General features: G+C 51.2%; 1 protein-coding gene across 2 annotated transcripts; it reads left to right on the top strand.

Annotated features, from left to right (window-relative positions):
* Window positions 1–4,901: 4,901 nt before the first annotated feature.
* Window positions 4,902–19,936, top strand: KCNG4 (potassium voltage-gated channel modifier subfamily G member 4). Of its 2 annotated transcripts, none has more exons than XM_070398587.1 (3): window positions 4,902–5,166; window positions 6,865–7,627; window positions 18,596–19,936. In XM_070398587.1, the coding sequence occupies exons 1-3, from the start codon at window positions 4,970–4,972 to the stop codon at window positions 19,364–19,366; spliced, it is 1,731 nt and encodes a 576-aa protein (XP_070254688.1). In that variant the 5' UTR covers window positions 4,902–4,969; the 3' UTR covers window positions 19,367–19,936. The 2 variants fall into 2 exon arrangements, with proteins under 2 accessions (XP_070254688.1, XP_070254689.1); XM_070398588.1 differs by lacking the exon at window positions 4,902–5,166 and adding an exon at window positions 5,654–5,741.
* Window positions 19,937–25,521: the final 5,585 nt, after the last annotated feature.

The following is a 25,521-nucleotide window of genomic DNA, read 5'->3' on the forward strand; positions in this document are numbered from 1 at the left end:
TTCTGCACGTTGCACTTCATGCATCTTGCTGGCCCTTCTGCATCAGTATGTACAGACTCCCTGCTCCCTTATAACAGCTGCAGTTTCCTATCGCCTTTATGACCAGCCTTTATTCAACCATATTTCAGTCATTTCCAATCTGCTGCTACCACAAACAATGCTGCAATTAATATCTTTATACATACTAGTATGTCTATGCACATGCACAAGCATGTCTGCAGGATAAATTCCTAGACATGTGATTGTGACCAGGGGCGTCTGCATATCATATCATATGTGGATCAATAGTGCCAAATGGCCCTTTGAAAGGGTTGTGCCAACTGACACTGCCTCCAGCAATGTCTGAATGAGCTAAAGTGAGCTCTGGAAAATGCATACCTGGTCACATCACTCCTGACTCCAAACACCCATTGCCAACCTCGGCTGCATGTTAGAATCACCTGGGGAAATTTCAAAGCAATCCTATGTGTGGGTCCCCAAACCCCAAATCTAATTTCATTGATCTAAATGTGGCCCAGTCATTAGAGGTTTTTTTTAAAAAAAGCTCCCAGAGTGATGCAAGGTTCCAGGGTGGAGAACTACAGCTTTAATCTCCAGTGGCCCTACCAGACCAGTGTAAAGTCCACAGTTCTTAGCAAGGTAGAGAAGCCCATCATTTTTCTATTCCCATCTGCATCTCTGCTCCTTGCTTCACGTACCCACTACTCACACACCAGGGTTAACCCAGGGTCCTGCCTTGGGGAGCGTTGCCCTGGCCTCCGTAGTGTGCAGTAATATATGGAGGTGCCTGGCACAGGCTTGCAAGAGCCAATCATTAGCATCTCTTCCCTGCTCAGCATTCAGGGATGTTATGTTGTTAGCACGAAACTGGTTGTGGTAGGAGTATTTACACCACAGTAATTGGCAAACACTATAATCAGGACTTTTTTCTTCCCCAGAAAGCCACCTGTTGTCATTTAACAGCACACCATCATTTACGGCTTCCTCTACTCACTCACAGCACCCTGGGATCTACTCCAGCTCTTCTCATCTCTGTTATCAGGAGACTTGAGCTCCTATAATAATAAATGACAGTGATGATGAAAATAGTAATTTATTTTGTTTTATTTTTTAAAATAGTAACTTCTAATTGAGCATTCACCAGGTGCCAGGCACTGAAACCAGTGCTTTCCATGCATCAACTCACTTTCCCCTTACAATAAGGACTATCATTACCCCGTCGTTCCTGAGGCAACAGAGGAAGGGTGACTTGCCCAAGGTCACACGGCCAGTGAGCTACAGCCACAGCAGAGTGGATGCGCAATAAATGTTTGTTGGATGCATGGACGGATCCCAACTTCTAGAAGCAGGTGTTGGGAGGCCTGACTATATAGACAAGGCAGGACCTTCTCCTCAAATTGCAAGCATTTCCGACGGTTGATGTGTGACCTGCCTGCCCCACACTCAGTCATAACTTGTATTGCTGCCATAATAATATCACAAATTAGCTTAAAACAGCACAAATTTATTATTTTACAGTTCTGGAGACTAACATGGACCTCACTGAGCTAAAAAAAATGTCCAAATCTTCATCTCTGGGACCTGCAAATATTACTGACATGGCAAAAGGAACTTTGCAGATGCGATTAAATTAAGGATTTTACAATCCAGAGATTATCCTGGATTATCCAGGGGGCTCAATGTAATCACAAGGGTTCTTATAAGAGAGAGGCAAGAGGGTCAGAGAAGGAGAGGTGGGGACAGAAGCAGAAGTTAGAGTAATGCAGCCACAAGCCAAAGAATGCGAGCGCCCCTAAGAGCTGGAAATGGGTTCTGCCCTAGAGCCTCCGTAAGAAGGATGCAGCCTTTATAACACTTTGCTTTTAGCCCCGTAAGACCCATTTTGGACTCCTGCCCTCCAGAATTGCAATATGATACATGTGTGTGTGTTGTTACAGCAGCCTTAGGAAATGCATACACGGTCACTGTGGCCCAGCCCTTTATCAGAAATGCATGGCAAGCAACAGTCCTTCGGAAGAGAGCAAGGATGGGCTGGCCTGGCTGGCCTGTGTCCCGGACTCCCAGGATGCTGGAAAGGGCCCGAGGCTGGGCTCCTTTCCCTGGTTAGATGAGGTCAAGTGCAGACGAAAGGGAAGAACACAAGAAGGCAGTGGCCTTAGGCTTAAAGGTGACTGGAACTTTACCAAACCCTGTGGAAGGACTCAGTGAACGCTTGGGTCAGGGGCCGATGGGTCTAGACACCAGGTCCTACAGCTGGACAAAGTGACAGCTAATAGAAGGCACTGGGGCTGGGGAAAGACCACTGGACTGTGAGTCCTGCCTGAGCCTGGCCCTGCCATTGACTGGCCATGAGAGCTCAAACAATTCTTCACCCTCCTCTGGGTCTCAGTTCCTCTGTGAGTTATCAGGAGCTTAGAACACTTTTTTAAAAAACAGCAGACTCCTTTCTTCAAACAAAATCTTTCTTGTGTGACTTACATTTGTTATAATGAATATTCATAATAACAGCAAGCAATTAATCGGGACTTGCTTCATCCCAGACACTCTTCTAAGCACCTTATAAATACAAATTGATTTAAATGTTCAATACTCATAACAAATCAATAGGTACATTCTATCATCTTCATTTCACAAATGAGAGAATTGAGACACAGAAAGGTTAGGAAATTTGCTGAAGGTCACCCAGCCGGGAAGTGGTAAATTCTTGATTTGAGCCCATGCACTCCAGATCCAAAGAGCAGGGGGACAGGTTGGAGGGGATTTAGCCAGAGGGTAAGTCGAGATAAACATAAAAAGCTGAGAAATGTGGGAGGACAGAGACGGGTGGGGAACAGCATGAGCTGGAAAGATCATTTTGGAGTCTGGTCAATGTTTTAACAGCTGTGGGGTCTGAGGAAATTGGGGAGTCAGGGGAAGGAGGGAGAGCGGCTCCCTTACTAACAGGTGCCCTGGGGTCTCTGAATGAGCTGAGTGTGGAGCCTGGGCCACAGCATTTACTAGTATTTGGGTTACACTGATGGACCTACTATGGGAAACTGATCAGAGAGGAGCTGACATAGGGAGGGAGTCTCATCCCTGTGTCCTCCCTTTTGTCATCCTCCATTCCAGTTCTTCAATCACTAGAGGCCTGGTGCATGAGAAGTCATCCACTGGAGGGGCGTCCCTCAGCCTGGCCTGCACCCTCTCATAGGCTGGGAGCCCTCAGGGGCGGGAGGCAACCTGGCGATCAGGGGAAGGCAACACCCCCCATCACACTTCTGCTGCTGACACCACCGGCAGCGCAAGCCTCGGCTGGCCCTGGTTACCTGAGCCTCGGGCGGCCCTGGGCAGCTGGGCAGCTGGGCAGCTGCCATCTGAGGCTTGTCTGTGCCTCGGGCTGGCCCTGGGCGGCTGGGGGGGATGAGGGGACTGGGGGACTCCGGAGGCAGGTGTGCGGCAAGGCCAGGGGCGGGCCTGGCCTTGCCCTGTGCCTGCCGCCCCAATGGGGCTGAGGGAAATGGGCACTGCCATCTCATGGCTGTGGGTGCCGTTTTCTTTGAGGGCATGGCAGTCAATTAGCATATTCCCTCCTTATTGGCTGTGGGTGCCACCATCTTTGCAACAGTGTGAGGTCAATTAGCATATTCCTTCTTTATCAGATAGGATTGTTGCAGAACCCTCAGGTTTCAAGGAACCTCTGCCAAAGACCACCTCCATTCGATCAGCTTCTCTGATCGCGTGTGGATTTGTCCCCATATCCCAGGTCACATGTTGCCCACTGAGGCCAGCAGCTCCTGTTACCCTCTCCAGGAGGCTGTGGAAGGCTCAAGCTCAGAATTTCCTCCCAGATCCTTGCATCAGAACTCAAAGTCTCTTTAAGTACAGATTCCAACCAGCAAGGTGACCTTGAGCAGGCCTTTTCCCTAGGCCTCCAGACCCTGTCAGCAAAGCAAGGCTAATCATGATAACTTACCTTTGGAAGCCAAGAGTCTGGGCCTCAGAACCTCTTAAGAAAATTAAGAAGAGCCAATGTACATTGAGCATCTACATGAGAAGATGGTTTTGCAATTTCATCCATCACTTCTTTGACTGTCCTCACTTGACCAGTGAAAAAACTGAGGCCCAGAAAAGTACAGTGACTGGCCAAGGACACACAGCAAAGTGGTGCAGAGCCGAGGCTAGGACCCAGACCTTAGAAACCATTCCTCTTCCTCCTCATCACGACCACACCAGCCAAACCCACAGAGGGGCCTGCTCTGTGCTTCTGCGGTGACCCTCCCCAAACCCTTCTCATTCTCATACTTTTTGCAAACAAGAAAATGAGGCTCAGAGGCATTAAGTCACCTGCCCAAGGTCACCCAGCCATTCCCATTGGAGCCAGGGATACAGGTGTATGTGATTCCAGGCTCACACCTCTTCCCCGTCTGTCATGCATCCTCCTGAACTCCCAGCGGTGGGAGGCTGGGCTTCTCTGAACCTGTCCCAGACCTGGGCTGGGTCAAAGCTGCAAAAAGTTCCTCCTGAAGCTTCTAGCTGAGCACCTGCCCATCATCGGCAGCCCCCTCCCTCACTCCCCCAGGAGCCTCCAGATGCCAGGGACGGGTAGCCGCAGATGCCTCGGCCCCAAGTTGTCCTCTGCTCCTTCCGAGTTATGCTCCTCCTTGGAGGGGAGGGAGGACAGCTCTCCTAGCTTTCCAGGCGGTTGGCAGAGCAGCGGCTGCTGCTGCTCCAGCCTGCTGCCTGGCTGATGGAGAGATTATTCTAAGCCCTTCCCATTCTCCACCCCGCCCCTTGCAGGACCACACTGGCTGTCCGGTGGGACCCGGAGTGCAGAGCCCGCAGCTGAAGCAGGACAGCTGGACCAGCTCCCCCACAGCATGAACCCCTCAGACTTTTACCTCTCCTGGGGAGAGGGGCTTCTGTGTCCTCTTAAAACCCCCACCCCGCGCCCCCAGGGTTGTTCTGCAGCTGCTGGAGAGAGAGATGCAGAATGAACGGACTTCGGGTTTCTGGAAGAGACAAGGGAAGAAGGTTGGAAACTAACTCTGCCAGAAACTGCCGTGTTTGGGATTTTCTTTTCTTTCCCTTCATTTCCACCCCGAGCCTGTCTCTTCCCGGGACATCGAGACATGGGCTCCTCTTGCTGGACAGAGAAACAGCTGGGAGCCGGCTCCCTGAGACCGGAGGGTGAGTTAAACTTTGGGGGAAGAAGTTGTTGTTTGCTGCAGGGGTGGGCGTTGACGGGACATTGAAACATCCTTGGCGAAAGTGCTGCTCGAGTGACCACCTTTCCCCGGCTCTGGAAGGAGCTGTGTGCCGGCTGCTTCAGGGGGCAGTGGATTGCAAAGTTGGGGTCGTGCCGTGAATGCAGAAAGTGCAGTTTTGGGGGTTCTAGAAAGAGCCCCAGGTTGAGAGACAGAGTCCTGGGTTGGGTTTGGATTCGTCGTGTGACCTTGGGTGAGTCACCTCAGCTCTCTGGGTCCTGGTTTTTGCAACAAGAAAAGGAAAACACTTGAGAAGGGCTCCCCGGGTTTCAGAATGCTCTTCTCTCTGCAGGCTGCTCGTCTTCCTCTGGCCATACGTTGTAAAGGAGTAATGCATGCAGAGTAACCTAATGTGGTGTGGGGAGCACGTGTGAAGTGCATAGGCTGTGATTCAACTCTTCGCTGCCTGCCGGCATCCAACTGGCTCTGAAATGGAGAGGAACTTTTATTTCCATTCAGCGGCCGAGTGTTTCTCTTGATTGGAGTGCATCTTGGAATGTAAGGCTTTAGATGCAATGAAACGCATAGGGAATGGTTGCAGGATGCTGAGGATCACGATGATGGGGGTGACTTTACAAAGGCGTGGGCTAGATCTAAAACTCTGTTCTAAATCAGGTGCCCCACATAGGTCTGAAGTGGAGAGCGCATTAGGGGCCCCCTCATTTTGCAGATGACAAGACCGAGGCCCAGAGAGGGGGAGTCACTGGCTCAAGGTCACACAACAAGAGTAGCTGAGACAAGCACCCAACATACATGGAGGAGCACCATCATGGAGTGTACAGGCCTCCAAATGAGAAGGCAGACGAGAGGGATAAGGTGACATTGTAGAGCTTCTCCTGAGAGTCAGATGCCACGTTAACCGTGGTCCCATTCCTTCTCCCATATCCTCTGTGCCTCTGTTTCTTCATATGTAAAATGGAAATATTAATTCTGACCTCATGGGGTTGTTGAGATGAGTTAACATAGGGAAGCATGTGCAAGGTGCCTGGCTTGTCAGAAGCATCTAGAACTGTTCTTAATATACACTTCCTGTATATTACTGCATGCAACCCTCACCGTGCCCCCTGGGGTGGGCACTCAAACTCCCCTGGCTGCATGGAGGAAGCCAAGGGCTTAGAGTGGCTGCGTAGTTCACCTGTGGTTGCAGTCCATAAGGGGTCAGAACCTGGCAGTGAACTTGAGAACCTCTTACACACTTCAGCTCTATTTTTACCCACTGTACCTTGCCAGGTTGATACAAGTTTTGTCATGGAATGAATGATGCTAAGATCAGAGAGGTTAAGGTACCTGCCCGGGACCACACAGCCTAGAAGTGGCACAGTTCTGACTTGCCCAGCTCAGGACCCAGCTCCTCAAATCCCAATCCGTGTAATGTGTCTTCCAGGGAGACTTTTCTGAGAGATAAATATATGCTTCCCCAGGAAGGGATGGCATTGTCTCCCTTTTTCACTGAAAGATCCCAAGTGAGCCCAATACCTCTGTGTTAGAGGGAAGATGAAAAGCATGAGAAATGCAGACACCGTGGCAGGGAAGTAAGCATGAGAAAATGTCTGCAACAACTAGGGCTCTGCCTCCTGACTGACTTCTCTCGCTTTTCCGTTCTTGCCCCTCTGGGTGCCAGGACATCTACAGCGATGCCCATCACTTCCAGAGTCAGGGGCCTGCAGCCCCAACACCATCACTCCAGCTCCTGCAGCCCTCTGAGTCAGCTCTTGCCTGGCTCCGTGGAGCCGCGGTCCATCAAGGGCCTTTACTACCGCAGGGCCCGGAAGGTGGGCGCGCTGGACGCCTCCCCGACGGCGGACCTGAAGAAGGAGATCCTGGTGAACGTGGGGGGCAGGAGGTACGTGCTCCCCTGGAGCACGCTGGACGAGTTTCCCCTGAGCCGCCTGAGCAAGCTCAAGTTCTGCCGGAATCAGGAGGAGATCGCGCAGCTCTGCGACGACTACGACGAGGACAACCAGGAGTTCTTCTTCGACAGGAGCCCCAGTGCCTTCGGGATGATCGTGAGCTTCCTGGCGGCCGGCAAGCTGGCCCTCCTGCGGGAGATGTGCGTGCTGTCCTTCCAGGAGGAGCTGACCTACTGGGGCATCGAGGAGGAGCACCTGGAGAAGTGCTGCCTGCGGAAGCTGCTGAAGAAGCTGGAGGAGCTGGCGGAGCTGCGCAGGGAGGAGTCCCTGCAGCGCGAGCAGGAGGCGTGCGGCCCGGCCACCGACACCTCGCGCTGCGGGCTCTGCATGAACTGGCTGCGGGAGATGGTGGAAAACCCGCAGTCGGGGCTGCCCGGGAAGGTCTTTGCTTGTCTGTCCATCCTCTTCGTGGCCACCACCGCAGTCAGCCTGTGTGTCAGCACCATGCCCGACATGAGGGCCGAGGAGGACAAGGTGAGTGGCTTCTGAGCGGGGTCGGTTTCTCCTTCAGGCACCGTGCCCAGGACCCACGGGACTTAGGGCTCGTGAGAGCTTTTTCATGTCTCTGAGAATAAGGGGGAAATGAATATTATCATGGACATATTCATTTTCAGACCAGCGCGGTTGTAAAGGAGAATCTTTCATGTATTTTTTGGAGGAAGAGGCCCACGAAGGCCAAGGTACCTTGGGCCACGAAGTCATGAGGTGGCCCTGCTTCTGATAGTGAACCCTGGACATTGGCAAAGCCACCCCTGTTCTCGCGGCTCCTGACTCTGTGACCACTAGCAAACTGCTTCTTTTCTCTCAGCCTCAGGTTCCTTCTCCATAAAATGGGTAACATTTCTGTGAAGTCTTACACATTCAAGGCTCTCATGGATTTATGGAGCAGCTATTCTGTGCCATGCACTATGCCAGGCCACACACCCCTGCCTCCCTGAGCCATCATTCAGTGGGCATCCCAACTGCATTTTCAGGTGAAGAACCTGGGGCACAGGGCACTTAGCTGGCTCAAAGTTGCAGAGTAAATATGCCCATGGTGGTAGAGATACTCAGACCTCAGTTTTCCTGCTTCTTACTTCACTCCCCAGCTCTCAGTCATTCTTACTGAGTGGGGAACTGGGAAACAAGCTAACTTTTGTGTCTGCCCCAGGAGGCCAGAGCAAAACAATGTTCCTGCCTACTCCTGCACTCTTTCCAGGAGCTATGGGGATTCCAAGCCCCCCAGGGGGTCAGATGGTCTGAGAAATGAGATAAGAATCTAACATGTTGTTGGGAAGGTATTGGAGAGCTTCAAACTGAGACCTGGGTTGATTCCTAATTTAAAATGTTGCTCCTGCCCAGCTCTCTACTCCTCCATGGCTCCCCATCACCCTAACTTATAGAGCTTACATGATAGTAGATGGAGGGAGCCCATAAAGGAAACACATACATGGACAGTGCAGCCTATATATGACTCATAACTATTGTTAGTCAGTGTAAGTTCCCTTCCCTTAAAGATATATTCCATGGCAATATGGTAGGATCAGAGAACTTTCCAGATAGAAAGGACTTAGATGGAGAATTAGCCGGTCCCTCACACAGAGTAGGCTCTCAGCAATTATTTGTTTAACAAAATGTATCTTATCCAACTTATACTTGTTTAGTCCTAAAGAAAACCAACCAAAACGTTCGACTTTCTAACAGCTCCCCCTCCCCCAATCGTAGGCATTTTTTCATTCTTCAGCACGATATCATGTGATTTAAGATCCTGCCCGTTCACAGGAATATTTACACGTGGACACTGCAGTGAGAAAATTAGGACAAGATAACTGACCTTTGTCCCCCACTCCCAGAGGATGCCCTTGGTCCCAGTAGCTGAGGAGGGGCCCTGGATTTCCACCAGCCTGTTCCTCTTAGGGGGTGCCAGGGGCCAGGATTTAGACAGTGCAGGGGGACAAGGTCTTTTCAAAGCCTGCTGCTTTGAAAATTACCCAGGCTATGAACCCAAGCTGAGTTTGATGGAAACTCGGAAAATCAAATGAGAGGTGGGTGAGAGGCCGCAGAAGCAGGCAGCCCCAAGTCTGAGCGGAGCGATCGGGCTGCCATTTCTGCTCCCGGTAAGAGGGTGTCACCTTGGGAGCCACCTTTCTGTGTGCTGCCCCAAGAGAGGCTGGGAGGTGCGGCCCTCAAAATAAGTGTGCCCGTTTCCCTGTTTTGATAACAACAATTCAGAGAGCCGGAACGCTGAGGACAGGGCTCTTAGGTTCCTACATTTACATAAAAAGATGATGTTCTCTCCCTGCCACATGTTCCTGGTTTTTCATTTTTGCCCCCAAGGATGTCAGTCTGAACGCAGCAATTCAGTGAACCGACTGCCCGTGCTGGCCATGCTGGCAGGCTGCTCCTGGGGCAGTGATGGCGAACCTTTTGAGCTCGGCGTATCAGCATTTTGAAAAACCCTAACTTAACTCTGGTGCCGTGTCACATATAGAATTTTTTGATATTTGCAACCATAGTAAAACAAAGACGTATATTTTTGATATTTATTTTATATATTTAAATGCCATTTAACAAAAAAAAAATCAACCAAAAAAATGAGTTCATGTGTCACCTCTGACACATGTGTCATAGGTTTGCCATCACTGTCCTAGGGACAGGCTGTGCAGGGAGGCACGGGGCCCCAGTGGCTCCCAGGGGCCCCAGCACCGCCCGCTCAGATGAATGAATGCCACCTGGCTATGACCCATAGAACCACCCCCCATCAGACTCGAAAAGTATAACGCTGGGTTGGATGGAGTGTTAGAGACACCCGAAGAAAGCAGTCTTCCTTTTCCCTTCTCTTCTAACTTCTCTCAGCAACATCCCTTAGAGCAGTGGTTCTCAACCTTCTGGCCCTTTAAATACAGTTCCTCATGCTGTGACCCAACCATAAAATTATTTTCGTTGCTACTTCATAACTGTAATGTTGCTACTGTTATGAATCGCAATGTAAATATCTGATATGCAGGATGGTCTTAGGCGACCCCTGCGAAAGGGTCGTTCGACCGCCAAAGGGGTCGCGACCCACAGGTTGAGAACCGCTGCCTTAGAGAAAACTGAGCAGTTGGGGTAAAAGGTCTGTGCCCCAAATTGCAAATGGAGGAGGGAGGAGGCAGTATAGACGGAAAGGACCAAGCCAAGTGCCTAAGCACCTCTGGAAGCATTCAGACCTTGCTGGGTTCCCCCGGGGAGCTCGTCTCATGCTTATTAGTCACCCCTCACGAGGCTGGCGTTTGACAGAACAAACTGAGTCCTCGCGGCAGCTTTGGAAAGTGGGTACGTGGCTGCCCCCATTTTACAGGTGAGGAAACAGGCTCAGGGAAGTTTGGTCACTTTCTTAAGGTCACAGTATGTGGCAGAACTGGACTCACATCACCTCCACTTGGCTCTAAAACCGGCTTCCAACGCTGGGCCGCTGGGCCTGTAGTCCCCAGCCCTCTACCCCACCCCCACCACACCCCAGCCCTTGGCAACCACTAATCTGCTTTCTGTCTCCATGGATTTCCCTCTTCCAGACATTTCATTTACACAGAATCATGTAATTTGTGGCCTTTTGTCTCTGGCTTCATTCACTTAGCGTAACAATTAGCATGTCAGTGCCTCACTCCTTTTTGTAGCTGAATAATACTTCACTTTCCGTCACAATTTGCTTATCCTTCTATTTGGTGATGAATGCTGCAGCTTCCCAGGTTCTTCCCTTCCCTCTGCCCATGACCTCTGCAAAGACGGTCAACTCTGCCATTCACTGAGCGCCCTTCCACGTGGCCTCAGCCGGGCAGGTCTGCTGGTCAGAGCACTTTCCCTCCCTCTGGGGGACCTGAAGGTCACTGTCAGCTGCAGCCGAACACTCGTTCCTCCTCTCTCGACCTCTTTCTTCCTCTTTGCTGTTGCTGAGACATCCCCACAGCTGCAGACAGAGAGGACCTCATCATGCAAAGGAGCCGGGTCTCTGTGTTGCTAGTCCTGGGTTCACATCCCAGCTCGGCCGCTCCCTGGCTCTGCCCTTGGATGAGTCCCTCTGTTTCCTCACCTATCAGAGTGGCTAACGGTAACACCTACCAGAGCGTGGTGGTAGGATTGAACCTATTGTTTACCCTGTGCTGGCACAGAGCGACCCCACTGTTTTTGCCCACCGTTTGGGACTCAGCTCACACCCCTTCCACCTGCTCATCTGCTTTGCTCATCAACTTCTCTCCCAGCTCCACGGAGCCCAAATGGTGGCGGCAAAGTCAGCGGCCAGTTGACTCAAATATCTTCTGTTTCCCGTGCCCGTCGCCATCCTTCAAGCAGTCGTAGATCTTCCCTGAGGGCCTGCTCTGTGCTGGGGACGCAGTGGTGACAGGCACAAACCTGCTCTCTCTCCCTGCCTGGCAGCCTTTGCTCATTTCTCCTCCCACCTTGGATTCCGCTCCTGTCCCTGAGGTTTGCGTGGTGCACACACCGGATCGCAGCTGTGCTCAGTGCCCAGGGTCCCAGATCCCAGGTGGGGCTTAGGGTGGGGCCGAGGGGGCCGGGGCTCTGCTTCTCACTGGCCCTCACATCCTGTGCTGTGGCTCAGGCCTCTCACTAAGGTGCAGGGCCGGGGAAGGAGGCACAGAGATGTTTTAAAAGACCCGGTGGAACTACTGGGGACCCAGTGAACCTGCAGCAGGCTGCCCAGAGGCACGGGTGGGGGAAATCACAGGCAGAAGGAGGGAGGGAGGGAGGGAGGGAGGGAGGCCGGAGCTGCTGGTGGAGCTGTGGGACCAGCACTGAGCTGAAGAGGAGTGAGAAGTGGCCGAATCTGGCCACGTTCCCAAGGGCAGCTGCGAGACTGCTGCAGGGTCAGCGAGGGCCGGTTCTGGAGGTTCCTTCTGGGAGGGATTCTGGGTCCAGTTCGTGACCTTGGAGCCTCCCCCTCACCCTCTGTCTCTCACAGCGATGCCTGCCAGTTCCATTGGGAATGTGGCCAGTGCCCTCCTCCTGTGGGTGCAGCTCGACTTTGGGGCTGCAATGCCTACCTCCCGCCTTTTAATAAAAAGCCTCGCGCGGGAGCCCGCTTCTCCTCCCCAGCTCCATAGCAGCCGCTGCTCTCTGTCTGCTCCCCATTGAGTGTCTGCGTTTCCCGGAAGGAGCCCACCTTTCCCGAGTCTGTAGTTCACGCTGCTGCTCCTGCCTAGTCATGCTCTCCCCTCGGTGCCCGGTTCCCATTCCCCATCCGCTTAGCTCCATGCACTCCCAGAGCCCCTTCCCAGGGCTGGGGAGTGGGGGCAGCTGGGAGGAGGGAATACAGGGGATGGGGAGGACCTGGGGAGGGGGGTTTTGGCTCAAGGCAAAGGGAGAGTAAGAAGAGTGTTCTGGAAGGCTTGTAAAGGAGGCAAGAGATGGCAAAGAGGAAGGGGGAAGCCAGGGAGAGGAATGAATCAGCATAGCTGGGTCCAGAAAAGTGTCAGAGGAATCAGCCCAGACTTGAGGCCCGGGGGCCAGAGGCAAAAGAGGGGCGGTGATCACCGGCAGGAGGGAGGGAGGTCTGAGCTGCGGATGGAGCTGTGGGACCAGCACTGAGCTAAAGAGGAGGTGGGAACTGCCTGTATGGGGCCATGCACCCCAGGGGAGCTGGCAGGCATCGCTGTGAGAGGCAAAGGGCGAGGGGAAAGCTACAAGGTCAAGAATTCAGCTGAGTCCCTCCCAGATGGAACTTCTAGAACCGGCCCTCACTGATCCTGTGGCAGTCTGCCGGGCAGCCTGCCCGGATGGGCCTCAGGGACAGTGGCTTTGCCTCAGAAAGCCCTGCCCACCCTCTGACCCCGGAGTCCTTCAGCGCAGCTCGGCTCTGGAGCCAAGAAGTCGGGGCAAGGCCGAGGGACCCCTGCCTACTGCCTCCTCACCCAGGACTGACCCTGCTTTCTTTTTTATTAAGTTAAATTCACATCCGATAATAGTCATCCCTTTCAAGTGCAATCAGTGGGTTTTAGTATACAGTTGTGCAATCATCACCACTATCTCATTTCAGAACATTTTCATCATCCCAAAAAGGAACCCTGCAGGCAACCAGCTATTCCCTGCCCTCCCACCCCCCAGGCCCCGGCAACCACGAACATACTTTCCGTCTCCATGGATTTGCCTTTTCTGGACATTTCCTATGAATAGAACCATACAACCAATATCTGGCCTTTTGTGTCTGGCTTCTTACACTGAGCATGAGGGTTTCAAGGTTCCTCCAAGTTAAAGCATGATCAGCACTTGGTCCTTTTTTATGGCTGAATAATATTCCGTTGCATGGATTACACCAAATGTTGTTTATTCATTCTTCAGTTGATGGGCCTTTAGGTTGTTTCCACTTTGGGGTTGTTGTGAATAATGCTGCTATGGACGTTCAGGTACAAGTTTTGGTGTGGATGCCTCTTTCCAATTCCTCCCAGTATATACCTAGGCGTGGACTGGCTGGGCCAGAGAGCAAATGCATGCTTAACCTTTTGAGGAACCACCAGTCTGTTTTCCACAGCAGCTGTACCATTTTACATTCCCACCAGCAATGTTTGGGGTTCTCCTTTCTCCATCCTCTCCAATACTTGTTATATTTTGTCTTTAGTATCCTAGCCATCCTACTGAGTGTGGAGTGGTAAGTGTCTCATTGTAGTTTTGATTTCTGACCCAGTTTGGGGTTTTTAAAACTTTTCATGATGGGAAATTTTAGGCATTTGCAAAGTAAACAGAATAATATAATGCACCCAAGTATCCATAACTCAGCTTCCACAATTGTCCACATCTGCCATTCTTTTTTTTTTTTTTTAATGTTTTTATTGATTTCAGAGAGAGGAAGGGAGAGGGAAAGAGAGAAACATCAATGATGAGAGACAATCATTGATTGGCTGCCTCTGCACGCCCCCTACTGGGGACCGTGCCTGCAACCTGGGCATGGGGCCTGCCTGGGAATCTAACTGACCTCCTGGTTCATAAGTTGATGTTCAACCACTGAGCCACACTGACCAGCAACACATCTCCATTCTTGTTCTCTTTCTCCCCATCCCCTCCCTACTCCCAGTTGCTTACTATCATTCATGTTATTATTTTACAGCTTTATAAGTAAAATGTATATGCATTAAAAAGCACAATGTATTTAGCTGTACAAATTAACAATTGAATAGCCCCATCACCCCCAGAAAATTCTCTCATGTTCCTTCACAGTCAGTCGCTACCCACCCAGAGGCAGCTACTGTTTGGGTGATGCTGCCCACCCTAGATGAGTTTTGCCTGTCCTTGAACTTCACATAAATGGAGATATACATCTGGCTTGTCTTGCCCTACATCCTGTCTGTGAGATTTGCCCACGTGGTTGCATCGCTCACACCTCCAGCCTTCTCAGGCTGACTCACGTTCTCCTTCAGAGCACACCTCACTCCTGCTGGTGGCAAGACCCCCCAAAAGGGTGACCACCCATTTTGGTTTGCCCAGGACTGAGGGGGTTCTGGTGACCTGGGACTTTCCGCGCTCAAATCCAGAAAGTTCTGGGCAATCCAGGATGAGTTGTTTGCCTCACCTCCGAAAGACAACCAGAGCCCTGGCCGGTGTGGCTCAGTTGGTTGGGTGTCGTCCCATACACTGAGAGGTTGCCAGTTCCAATCCTGGTCAGGGCATATGCCTGGGTTTCGGGTTCAATCCCCGGAGGCAACCGATTGATGTTTTGCTCTCACATCGATGTTTCTCTCTCTCTCCCTCTCCCTCCCTTTCTAAAAATCAATTAAATATTTATTGTAAAAAACACACACACCAAAAAAAAAACCAAAAACACACCCACAATGGAAACTTCCTCAGAGAGAAAAAGTAACATTTTTTTTCCTTTCTGTCTATTTTTTCTTCAAATATTGACCGGCCTGGGAATAATTTCCTGAGCTGGAGCCCCACAAATCCCTGCTGCCCCTCCGCTGGCTGCTAACCAGCGTTTCTCTGGGACCAGGGCTGGGAGGTTGGTTTAAGGATGCGGAGCAGAGCGCAATGCAGGGGGTGACTGGGCAGAGCGAGCGCTTGCTGCAGTGCGGGGAGGTGGCCAGCACGGCAGGGCCAGGCCGCAGGGAGGAAGTGGCTGGTGCGTGCCCTGAATAGCCAAACGCCAGCACCAGGGGCAGAGAGAGGACCCACGGAGCCTTCTCAGAGTCACCTTCCTGAGCTTTGGGTCACTGGCCTGGAACACTTAGTTATTGCCAGCTGCCGCGGGCTCTTCAGCCAGAAGGAAAAATCCCAGACTGTCAGTGACGGAAGAGGCCTTGTAGGGAGAATCTGGCCCAGAGTCTGAAAAACATCCAAGTGCCTCTGAGTCAACAGCAGGTTTTGCCAAAATTCAGATTCCTGGACCCCAACCCAGGGTTTTGCTTTTGTGATGGGGCCCTAAGAACCTGAATTTGTAACAAGCACCCTGGGGATTCCGATGCAGGGCGTTCTAATTCAGCTTTGATAAATACTGATTCTGTTCCAACCTCTTCATTGGAATCTGGAGCACAGAGAGGGGCAGTGACTGCTGTTTGGTCACACAGCAAATTTGTAGCAGGATTGATGAATCAGATCCTCAACTCCTGTGCCCTCCAGGATCCTAAAGAAACTGGGCAGTCATGGCAAAGCCCTCCCAATATGGTGGAGAATGTCCTCAGGTTCCCGCAGAATCCAGCAACAGGAGGAGGATATGGTTACCTTCAACTGACCAGGCAGGCTATGTCTGTGCCCAATCTCTCATCTCATAAAGATAGTATCGTGTGTTTGCAGGTGCCACAGCCTGCTACCTGCTTTACTCGCTCCATTTCCATTCATCACAACTTCTGGGGCAGAGAACTGCAAGTCCAGAGGGACTAAATGACACGCCGGAGTAAGCGGAAGTGAGGGATTTGAATCTGGTCACAGACACTCTGGATCCCACACCCTCAACAGCATTCCCACCACCTCCCACCCCTTCAGTAGACCAGACACAAGTCAAGAGAAAGTTGCCGAGCCTTGGACAGGCAGACAAAGATCAGAACAGACCAGCCTGTTTTTCTTTCTCCAGCGGCCAGTCATAAAGGACATTTCAATTTAGTATTCCTGTGGGCCCAGGCACTGGGAATAATTTCTTTTTCCACTTCAGAGCTTTTTAATCCAAAGAAAACTGTGGTTGTCAACATTTTGCTTTTCATTCAGGCAGCTGGCTTTGTCACTCATTTACTCATCCATCATAAATATATATAATTTAGAGTCAGGTTCTCAACTCTGGCTTCACATTAGAATCGTCTGTGGGGCTACTGGAAAATTCTACTGCTCAGGCTCGAACCTAGACCAATTACAAAATCTCTGAGGTCCCAGCCTAGACGTCAGGATTCTTTTCAAAGCTCCCCAGGTATTCTGCTCTGCAGCCCAGGTTAGGAACCACTGCGTGGGACCAAATTTAATGTGCCTACAAATCACTTCGGGGTCTTGTTAAAACGCAGATTCTGATTCCTCAGGGATGGAGACGGGCCCAAGATTCTGTGTTTCTAACGAGCTCCCAGGGGAGGGGATGTTTCTGGTTGGAGGACCACACTTTGAGTAGCAGGGGCTGGTGGGACTCTGTTAGAAGCCAAAGGTAAGGAGTGTGAATGGCACAACAATGAATCCACAACAGCCCCCACCTAGCTGGGATCTCCTAGACCAGCCGTGGGCAAAGTACGGCCCGCAGGCCGGATCCACCCGTTTGAAATGAATAAAACTAAAAAAAAAAAAAGACCGTACCCTTTTATGTAATGATGTTTACTTTGAATTTATATTAGTTCACACAAACACTCCATCCATGCTTTTGTTCCGGCCCTCCGGTCCAGTTTAAGAACCCATTGTGGCCCTCAAGTCAAAAAGTTTGCCCACCCCTGTCCTAGACCCATGGTCGGCAAACTGGGGCTCTCGAGCCACATGTGGCTCTTTGGCCCCTTGAGTGTGACTCTTCCTAAGCCTTAGGAGTACCCTAATTAAGTTAATAACAGTGTACCTACCTGTATAGTTTAAGTTTAAAAAATTTGGCTCTCCAAAGAAATTTCAATCGTTGTACTGTTGATATTTGGCTCTGTTGATGAATGAGTTTGCTGACCACTGGCCTAGACAATTGTGTGAACAGTTGCAATCCATGTTACCAGGGCCATGCTAGGGACGCGGGAGCCCTCTCTGCCCCATAGCCCCAACCCCCCAGAAACAACATCTGCTTCCCTAGTACTTTACCCCACCCAGAGACTAGCTCAGAGCCTGGCACAAGGTGAACCCTTTAGACATTATTGTTGGATGAATGAATGAGGGATGGCAGGCAAAGGAGTTACAAAATAGAGTGTAGGGGCTGAGAGACATCTACTATGTAAGTGAGTCATTTCCCTGCTCAGAAGCATGTCCTGGGCCATAAAATGAGGTTGTGCTGCCTGCTCACAGCATCACTGTGGGGCTTAAGTGACAGCACTGTGCACATGCCTGGTGCACAAGAGGGCCTTATACAGGGAAAGGTGAAGGTTGGCTGCTATAACAAAGAGGCCCCAAGACAGAATGGCTTTAAACAAAATAGAAGTTGATTTTTCTCACAAAGAGGGATCAAGGTTAGTGGGCAGCTCTCACCTGGATTTTTTTGCCAGCCCTGGTGCTCCAACCTCCGTGGGGCATTGGTCCAATCTACTGGTTCCAAGCTGGGTTGCAGGGCCAAATGGGTTGTCCTGGCTCACAGGCAGAAAGCGTGTGCAGGAATTCACACCAACATCTTAAGTTTGGGAACCAGAGGTAGCATATCTCAATTTTGTTGATATTCCACAGGTGGGGGCTTAGTTCTTTGGCAACACCTAGCTGCAAGGGGGGTTGGAAAGATAGTCTCTGATCCACCTGAGCAGCCACACACCCAGCCACAACTTGATAACTGTGTAAAAAGAGGGCTTTGGTGGACAACTAAGAGTCTACAGCACAGCTCAGTTGAGATAAACAGATACTATATAAAGTCCTAGCTGGTTTGGCTCAGTGGATAGAGCATCGACCTGCGGACTGAAGTCTCCTGGATTTGATTCCAGGCAAGGGCACACACCTCAATTGCAGGTTTCTCCCGGCCCAGGCCCTGGTCGGGGCTCATTTAGGAGGTAACCAATCAATGTGTTTCTCTCACATTGATATTTTTCTCTGTCTTTCCCTCTCTCTTCCACTCTCTCTAAAAAGCAGTGGAAAACCTTTGGGTGAGAATTAACGACAACAACAACAAAGAATAAAGAGAGAGTATATAATACATATAGACTATATAGAGTATATTTAATATGTAGAATCTATATGTGGAATCGGTATCTATATCAATATTCCATATATCAATATTCCATAAACATCTATGGCTATTGCTGTCCATATAGACATATGGAGTCGCCCTTCGGCATGGTCACTTCCCCCATTTCCCGTGCTGTTGCCGGCGCTCTACCCTGCGTTCTGTCGCCTCTCCAGGGTGAGTGCTCTCAGAAGTGCTACTACATCTTCATCGTGGAGACCATCTGTGTGGCGTGGTTTTCCCTGGAGTTCTGCCTGCGGTTTGTCCAGGCCCGCAACAAGTGCCAGTTCTTCCAAGGGCCCTTGAACATCATCGACATCCTGGCCCTCTCGCCCTACTACGTGTCGCTGGTGGTGTCCGAGGAGCCCCAGGAGGACGACGAGCGGCCTGGCGGGAGCTTCTACCTGGAGAAGGTGGGGCTGCTGCTGCGCGTGCTGCGGGCGCTGCGCATCCTCTACGTGATGCGCCTGGCGCGCCACTCGCTGGGGCTGCAGACGCTGGGCCTCACCGTGCGCCGCTGCACGCGCGAGTTCGGCCTGCTCCTCCTCTTCCTCTGCGTGGCCATCACCCTCTTCTCCCCTCTGGTCTACGTGGCGGAGAACGAGTCCGGGCGGGTCCTGGAGTTCACCAGCATCCCGGCCTCCTACTGGTGGGCCATCATCTCCATGACGACGGTGGGCTACGGAGACATGGTCCCGCGCAGCGTGCCCGGCCAGGTGGTGGCCCTCAGCAGCATCCTGAGTGGGATCCTCATCATGGCCTTCCCAGCCACGTCCATCTTCCACACCTTCTCGCACTCCTACTTGGAGCTCAAGAAGGAGCAAGAGCAGCTCCAGGCCCGCCTCCGCCACCTGCAAAATGTCGCCACAGCCAGTGAGCGCGAGCTCCTGAGTGATGTGGACGACCTGATCCTGGAGGGACCCACCTCCCCCATCAAATACATTTAGCTCAAAACCCCCATGAACAGGCCAGGACTTCAATCCAGGACTTCCTTCCATGGGCCTCGGCTGACATGGGCTGGAAAACAGCCGCCATCGACCATATGGTGGTACGTTTCCGGAGCTCGGGGGCAGCTCCTGAAGCTGAGAGGGGTTCAAGGACAAAATTGGGGTGGTTGTGGTTCCTGAGCCTCCTGGTCACCACGATCCAGGCTGACCTTATCCAGGTTACTTGTCTTTTCTCCTCTCCCTGCCCCTCCCTCAGCACACCTAGTGTTGCTAGGGTAAGTCAGTCTCCATTCTCATTTCCTTCCCCGCAGTCTCCAGCATCCCATGCTGGGGTCCAGACTCCTGTGAACTGAGCCTACAGAGTCCCGTCCATCCATCCCCAAAGACCCTCTTTCCTGGTCACCCCAGTGCCAGGAACTGGAGTGGAGGGCCCAGTCACTGCAAACAGTTCTTCTGCTCATGGCTACCAATGGTTTCCTGGTGTAGCCACCTTCCCCCGGCTCTGGAAGCTCTTATCCAAGAGGACAGACTGGCCTTTCTGCGTTCTCTGTGTTAAATGGCACCGTGGCTGCAAGCCTGCCATCCTTCCTGGGTTGCCTGGGACCTGGGCAGGGGTACCACTTGCCAGCACAGCAGGACCTCCTTGGCCAACTGGACTTCTGGTGGGACATTCTCCAACTATCCAGTCCTTGGCCTTGAAGGCGAACTCTTGTGGGGCTCTGCATTGTCCCTTGAGAGGACTGTTCCTGCTGCTGGTTCCTCCAGCACTGTGGGAACCTAGGCTTTCCACCCTCCGCTAAGCCACCAGGGACACGGCGTGGAAACAAGGGCAGCCTTAGGATCTGCCCCTCGCCGGCCCCCTGGGCCAAGCCCTTGATGCCAGAGGACAGGCATCCCCGGCTTATATTTAAATGTATCTATTTATTTATCCATTCATTCACTAACAGATTTGGCCCTTTACATGCAGTCAGGAGGCAGATGTAGGACCAAGTCATTCGAGATAAACGCAGTGCACACTGAGTGAGACCAGAGAGGAAAGAGCAATGAATTCTGAGCATTGGGCTCACAGAGGTTCTTCACAGAGACACAGGAAGGGTTGAGTTTGGAGGGATGTTTGGGAGACAAAGCTGAGAAGTTGGGGTGGGGTGAGAAGGTGGTGGGCTGTGGGTGCTGTGCAGGGGATTTGGAAGTTTGGGTAAATGGAAAGGAGATGTTGGAAATGCAGAAGGAAGAAGTGATGTGAGTGGACTGCAGACGTGGATGATGGTGATCCGATGGGATGTGGGAAAAACAGTTTGGAACAGAGAACAATTGAGTAATTCAGGTGAGATACGAGGGCCCACCTCCTGTGAGTTATTCATGGTACACGGTGATGAAAATCCTGGCATCTTGTCTGTTGTTTCCCAGCAAAGCACACCTGGGAGAGATCTCAATGGCACCTCCCATGAGTGACTTGGCTACGTCTCACTCCAGCTCTGCCTATCACTGGGACTGGCTTCCACCAGGCATCTCCATTTTCCTCTGTGCTACGTAGCAGGCATTTTTTTTTTTTTTTTATACCAGGTATCTTAACAAAAATGTGCAGGGACTGGAAGAAAAATAGGTGAGCTCATCACCAACATTACGAGGTTCTGTAGTTTCTTAGTACACACCCAGTGGACATATTTACTAAATTATACGTGGAAAATTGGAATCAATTGCTCATATGTGAGGCTTAATTAAACGGTCTATTTTTTCTTCCAGTAATGTTCTGGGGGGCTCTAGTCTAGCCTCGTGGAGCAGACTTTCCTTCATGCTGATTGGATGTCGTAGGGATGACAAGCGAGTTGCTAGGCAGTCTCTTTACCCCTATTGGCTGGAAGGAGTCTTGTGATTCCCAGAAGGGCTTCTTTTATCTGAGGCCAATGGGTGTGACTGTAACCAAAGGGAGAAATTTGCCAGCTGTAGGCAAAGAGCAGATGGCCTTTACTTCAAGCCATTTCATGTTGCATTGGTACATCTCTAAGACATAACTTTAAAATGTTTTTTCAACATCTCTCTGGCCAGAGTTGAGCCTAAAGAGTGACTTGGGAATGGATGGGTTAATTCTTCAATGCAATGCAAGTGGGGCTCTACCACTGACTCTAATTTGACGGCTTTAGGGACTTGAGAAATTGGTAACTGGAAGGCCTGTCAGAAGACATTCTGAGCAGAGTTTCCGTGAGAGGATCCGTGGACCTCTGGAGATTATGCATTTCAAAGTGCACAGCTTTGAAATAGGGTCCATTGATTTAGTCAGATCCTCAAAGGAATCCATGATCCCACAAAAAGAACAAAAATGTTCTTAAGTAGATCACCTCTTGCATTTTAAGATGGAGAGACAAAGGCTCAGAGAGAAAAAGCCACCTAGCCAGTTCATTTAGTTAGGCCCGTGGTTGGCAAACTGCGGCTCGAGAGCCACATGCGGCTCTTTGACCTCTTGAGTGTGGCTCTTCCACAAAATACCACAAAATACCACATGCGGGCGCGCATGTACAGTGCGATTGAAACTTTGTGGCCCATGCGCAGAAGTCGGTATTTTGTGGAAGAGCCACACTCAAGGGGCCAAAGAGCCGCATGCGGCTCGCAAGCCGCAGTTTGCCGACCACTGAGTTAGGCCAAGTCTCCTGGTTCCCAGCGGGACACTCTTTGTAGTATATCATGCTGCAGCTCTGAGGCTCCTATGACACCGTACCCAAACCCTCAAAGAAAATAGTCAAGACAAGATTATAACAACACTCTGCCATGCTTTCCTGAGCAGAGTAGATAGGGTTGTCTTGGGATATCTTGGGTACCAACTCTCACCCTTCCTTCATTGTATAACGGTGGGCCTGGAAATTGATCCCATGAAAAGAGTGGATGAGATGGTGGTTAAAGGCCCTCTCCGCATGGACAGTCTATGATTCTGGGAAGTACAGTTCATTGCAACATTTTATACCATGGAGGGGCAGGTAAGGACAAGGAGAAAGGTTAGGAAAAACAGACCATGGCCACTGACTATCCATAGAATTGCTCCCTTAGCAAAAATCAGTGAGTCGTTGAACTTAAAATAGCTCACTGACATCTCTGTAAAACAGCTGCTTGCCACGTTGCTACCCACCCCACCTGAGCTCCTCACCCCACCCTCACCCCATGCCCCTCAGCACCTGGCTGCATGGCTGTTCCTGCTTCAGCTGCCTGCCCCTCTCACCATTAAACTCCCTGCCTCCTCATCCTCATATTGAAATGCTAATAATGGGCACCACTTATTGAATGATATTTAGGCACCAGGCAAGTGATTTTTAAAAAAATATTTTTATTGATTTCAGAGAGGAAGGGAGAGGGAGAGAGCGACAGAAACATCAATGATGAGAGAGAATCATTGATGGGCTGCCTCCTGCACGCCCCCTACTGGAATCCAGCCTGCAACCCAGGCATGTGCCCTGACAAGGAATTGAACTGTGACCTCGTTCATAACTTGACACTCAACCATGGACCCACACTGGCCAGGCAGGCAAGTGATTTTTTAACATCTTATTTGGAAAAAGATGTTAAACTCACACACACAAAAACGTTGCAAGAACAAAAATAGTACATAGAACACTTGAATACACATCTTTTTAAAACGTGTTGCCTCATTTGCTTTATCATTTGCTCGCTCTCTATTTTTTATTATACATGCAGGGCATGCTTTTCTGGACCATGTGAGAGTAAGTTGACTGCGTCATGCCCTTTGCTTCCAGAACGTTAGGACGTGGTAACTGAAGGCCTATCCGCAGACCACCTGCCCCAGGCTTCTTAGCTGAGAGTTCCCGTGAGGTTCTGTGACCTCTGGAGATGACCCGCAACAAAGAATGTGTGTGTTACGTTGTTTCAAAGTGCAGTGTCCAGAGACTTCATCGATTCTCAAAGGAATGCATGATTCCCCCTCAAGATGAAAGGATAGGAAGCTCTGAAATAAACTAGGCCCTTCATTATAAGACGGAGAGCCCAGGAAAGCCCGATCCTAAGGAGATTCTCTTGTAAAACACGTGCAGTCATCCACGTCAGCACATTTAACTTGGATGCAATAGTTTAATCTAATTCACCGTCTGTTCCAATTGTGTCAGCTTATCTAATAATATCCTCGCTAGCCTTTCCCCGCAGGACAGGGTCCAGCGTAGGGTCGGATATTGCATTTACTTGTCCTGTCTCTTCAGTCTCCTGTGATCTAAACCCGCCCCCAGCCTTTCTTTGACGTAGATGACGTGGAGCTTTTGGACGCATAGACACCCTCCTTTGTATAGAACTGCTCCATGTCTCCTCGTGCTTGGATCGAGGCTGCGCATTCCCGGACAGGCGCTGCATTTGTGAGGTTGTGTCCCTCTCTGGGTATCACAACCAGGGACACCATGCTTTCTCCAACGACAGATGAGCCCTTTATTTAGGAGGTAACCTCAGGAGATTCTGGCAGGGAGTGGAGAGCGAGGAAGGGAGGGAGAGCTGGTATTCAAATAAGAAACACAATTAACTTCTGCTCCTGTGCAGGCCAGACAGAACCTGACTGAAGGCCAGGTGTGCGCAGGTCACCTCGGGCTGCCTCTGTGAGAAGAGAGTGTCTGCCTCGTAGGTGAGCTAGTCCCTGAGACTCAGAGCAGGTGACCTCTTTCCACCTGCCACCAGGAGGGGACCCTGCCAGCTCTGGAATGCCTGCCTCATCGATTCTTAGAGCAGCTAAAAGTGCTGTTAGGGTCACCAGACCCAATCTGCCCATTTTGCTGTTGTGGACACAGAGGCCCAGGGAGGGGACTTAAGGTGGCAAAGTCACACAGCCAGGGGTGGCAAAGCCAGGACTCATCCAGCATTTGACACCTACCCAAGGGGCACCTCCAGGAACACAATGTTGGTTAAAAAGAGAATGAAACCAAGGACGCCGCAGGCTGTCTCCCGGGCCCTGTGGCTCCTCCGTTGTCTGAAGCAACCTTGGCTGAGGCTGCACAGAGCCGGGCCCCGCCTCAGTGCAGCCTGCTCTAGACGTCACATGGAGAATGTGTGACTGTCATTCACCTTTGCTATAAGGGGGATGGAGCCAAGGAAAAGGGAACAAATTTGGGCGCCCTGAGCTAAAATTAGCCAATCTTGCTGTTCTGAAGGCTTCCCTGGTACTCTGCCAATGACCAGCTTGGAATAAGATCCCCTGGAAAGTTCAGTTTCACCAGGCACCTGCATAACTAATCTGCTGGAACGCCCCTCCCCCCTACCCCCCTACCCCCGACACCAAGAGAACATTAAACAATATTAAGAAGTGATGTTGTGGCCTCTCTGGTGTATTGGGGCAGGTCTAATCGCAGGGCCTGCTGGGCTGACCTTGGGATGTGGGAGGAGGTGAGAGGATCCCCCGAATGAGGGGTGGCAGGGGTCAGGGGTCTCCTATCCCAGGGCCACCGCCAAGTCAGAAGTCAGGAGGGGCAGCTGTTAGGTTCTGGGGCAGTATTTCTTAAGTGCCTGCCATGTGCCAGACCTTGTTCTAGCTCAGGGAAACGGTGGTTAGCAAGACAGATGCTAACTACCTTGGCTGAGGCAGCACAGGGCCCGGCCCGGCCGCTGGCAGCCTGCTCTAGATGTCACATGGAGAATGTGCGATGGTCTTAACTCACCTTTGCTGTGAGGGGACGGGAGGAGGGAGATACCAAGGCAGACCACAAATAAGTCCAGAAGGAAATAAACAGGTAGGTCCTAGGAAGGAAGAGGGCAGCATGGGAGTAACCATACGTGGAAGCCGAATTTGAACAGGCTTCTGAGGTTGCAATGGATTTGCCAACGTCTGGTTCCTCTTCCAGTCTCCCTGCAGGTAGGGGAGGCAGGGCCAAAGTTCTGGTCTGGGAATGTGGAAACACCCCCTGCGTGATCCTCTACGCTCTCCCTCCCGCAAGTTGCATGCAGACTCAAGGAATCTTCAAAGCCCGAAGAAAGGGTTAGTGAGCCACATCCAGCCCGGAGCCTGTGTTGTAAGAGAAGTTTTACTGAAACACAGCCAGGCCCATTCATGCGGATATTGCCTGTGGAGCTTTTGGGCTACAATGGAAGAACAGAGTGGTGCAACAGAGGCTGTTATGGCCTTCAAGCTGGGGATATTTACTTTGGCGCTTTGCAGAAGTTTGTCGGCTCTGCCCTAAGAG

The sequence above is a fragment of the Myotis yumanensis genome, unplaced genomic scaffold (assembly GCF_028538775.1).
Source record: "Myotis yumanensis isolate MYYU_CA2020_CCGP unplaced genomic scaffold, mMyoYum1.0.hap1 SCAF_18, whole genome shotgun sequence".
Lineage (NCBI taxonomy): Eukaryota > Metazoa > Chordata > Mammalia > Chiroptera > Vespertilionidae > Myotis > Myotis yumanensis.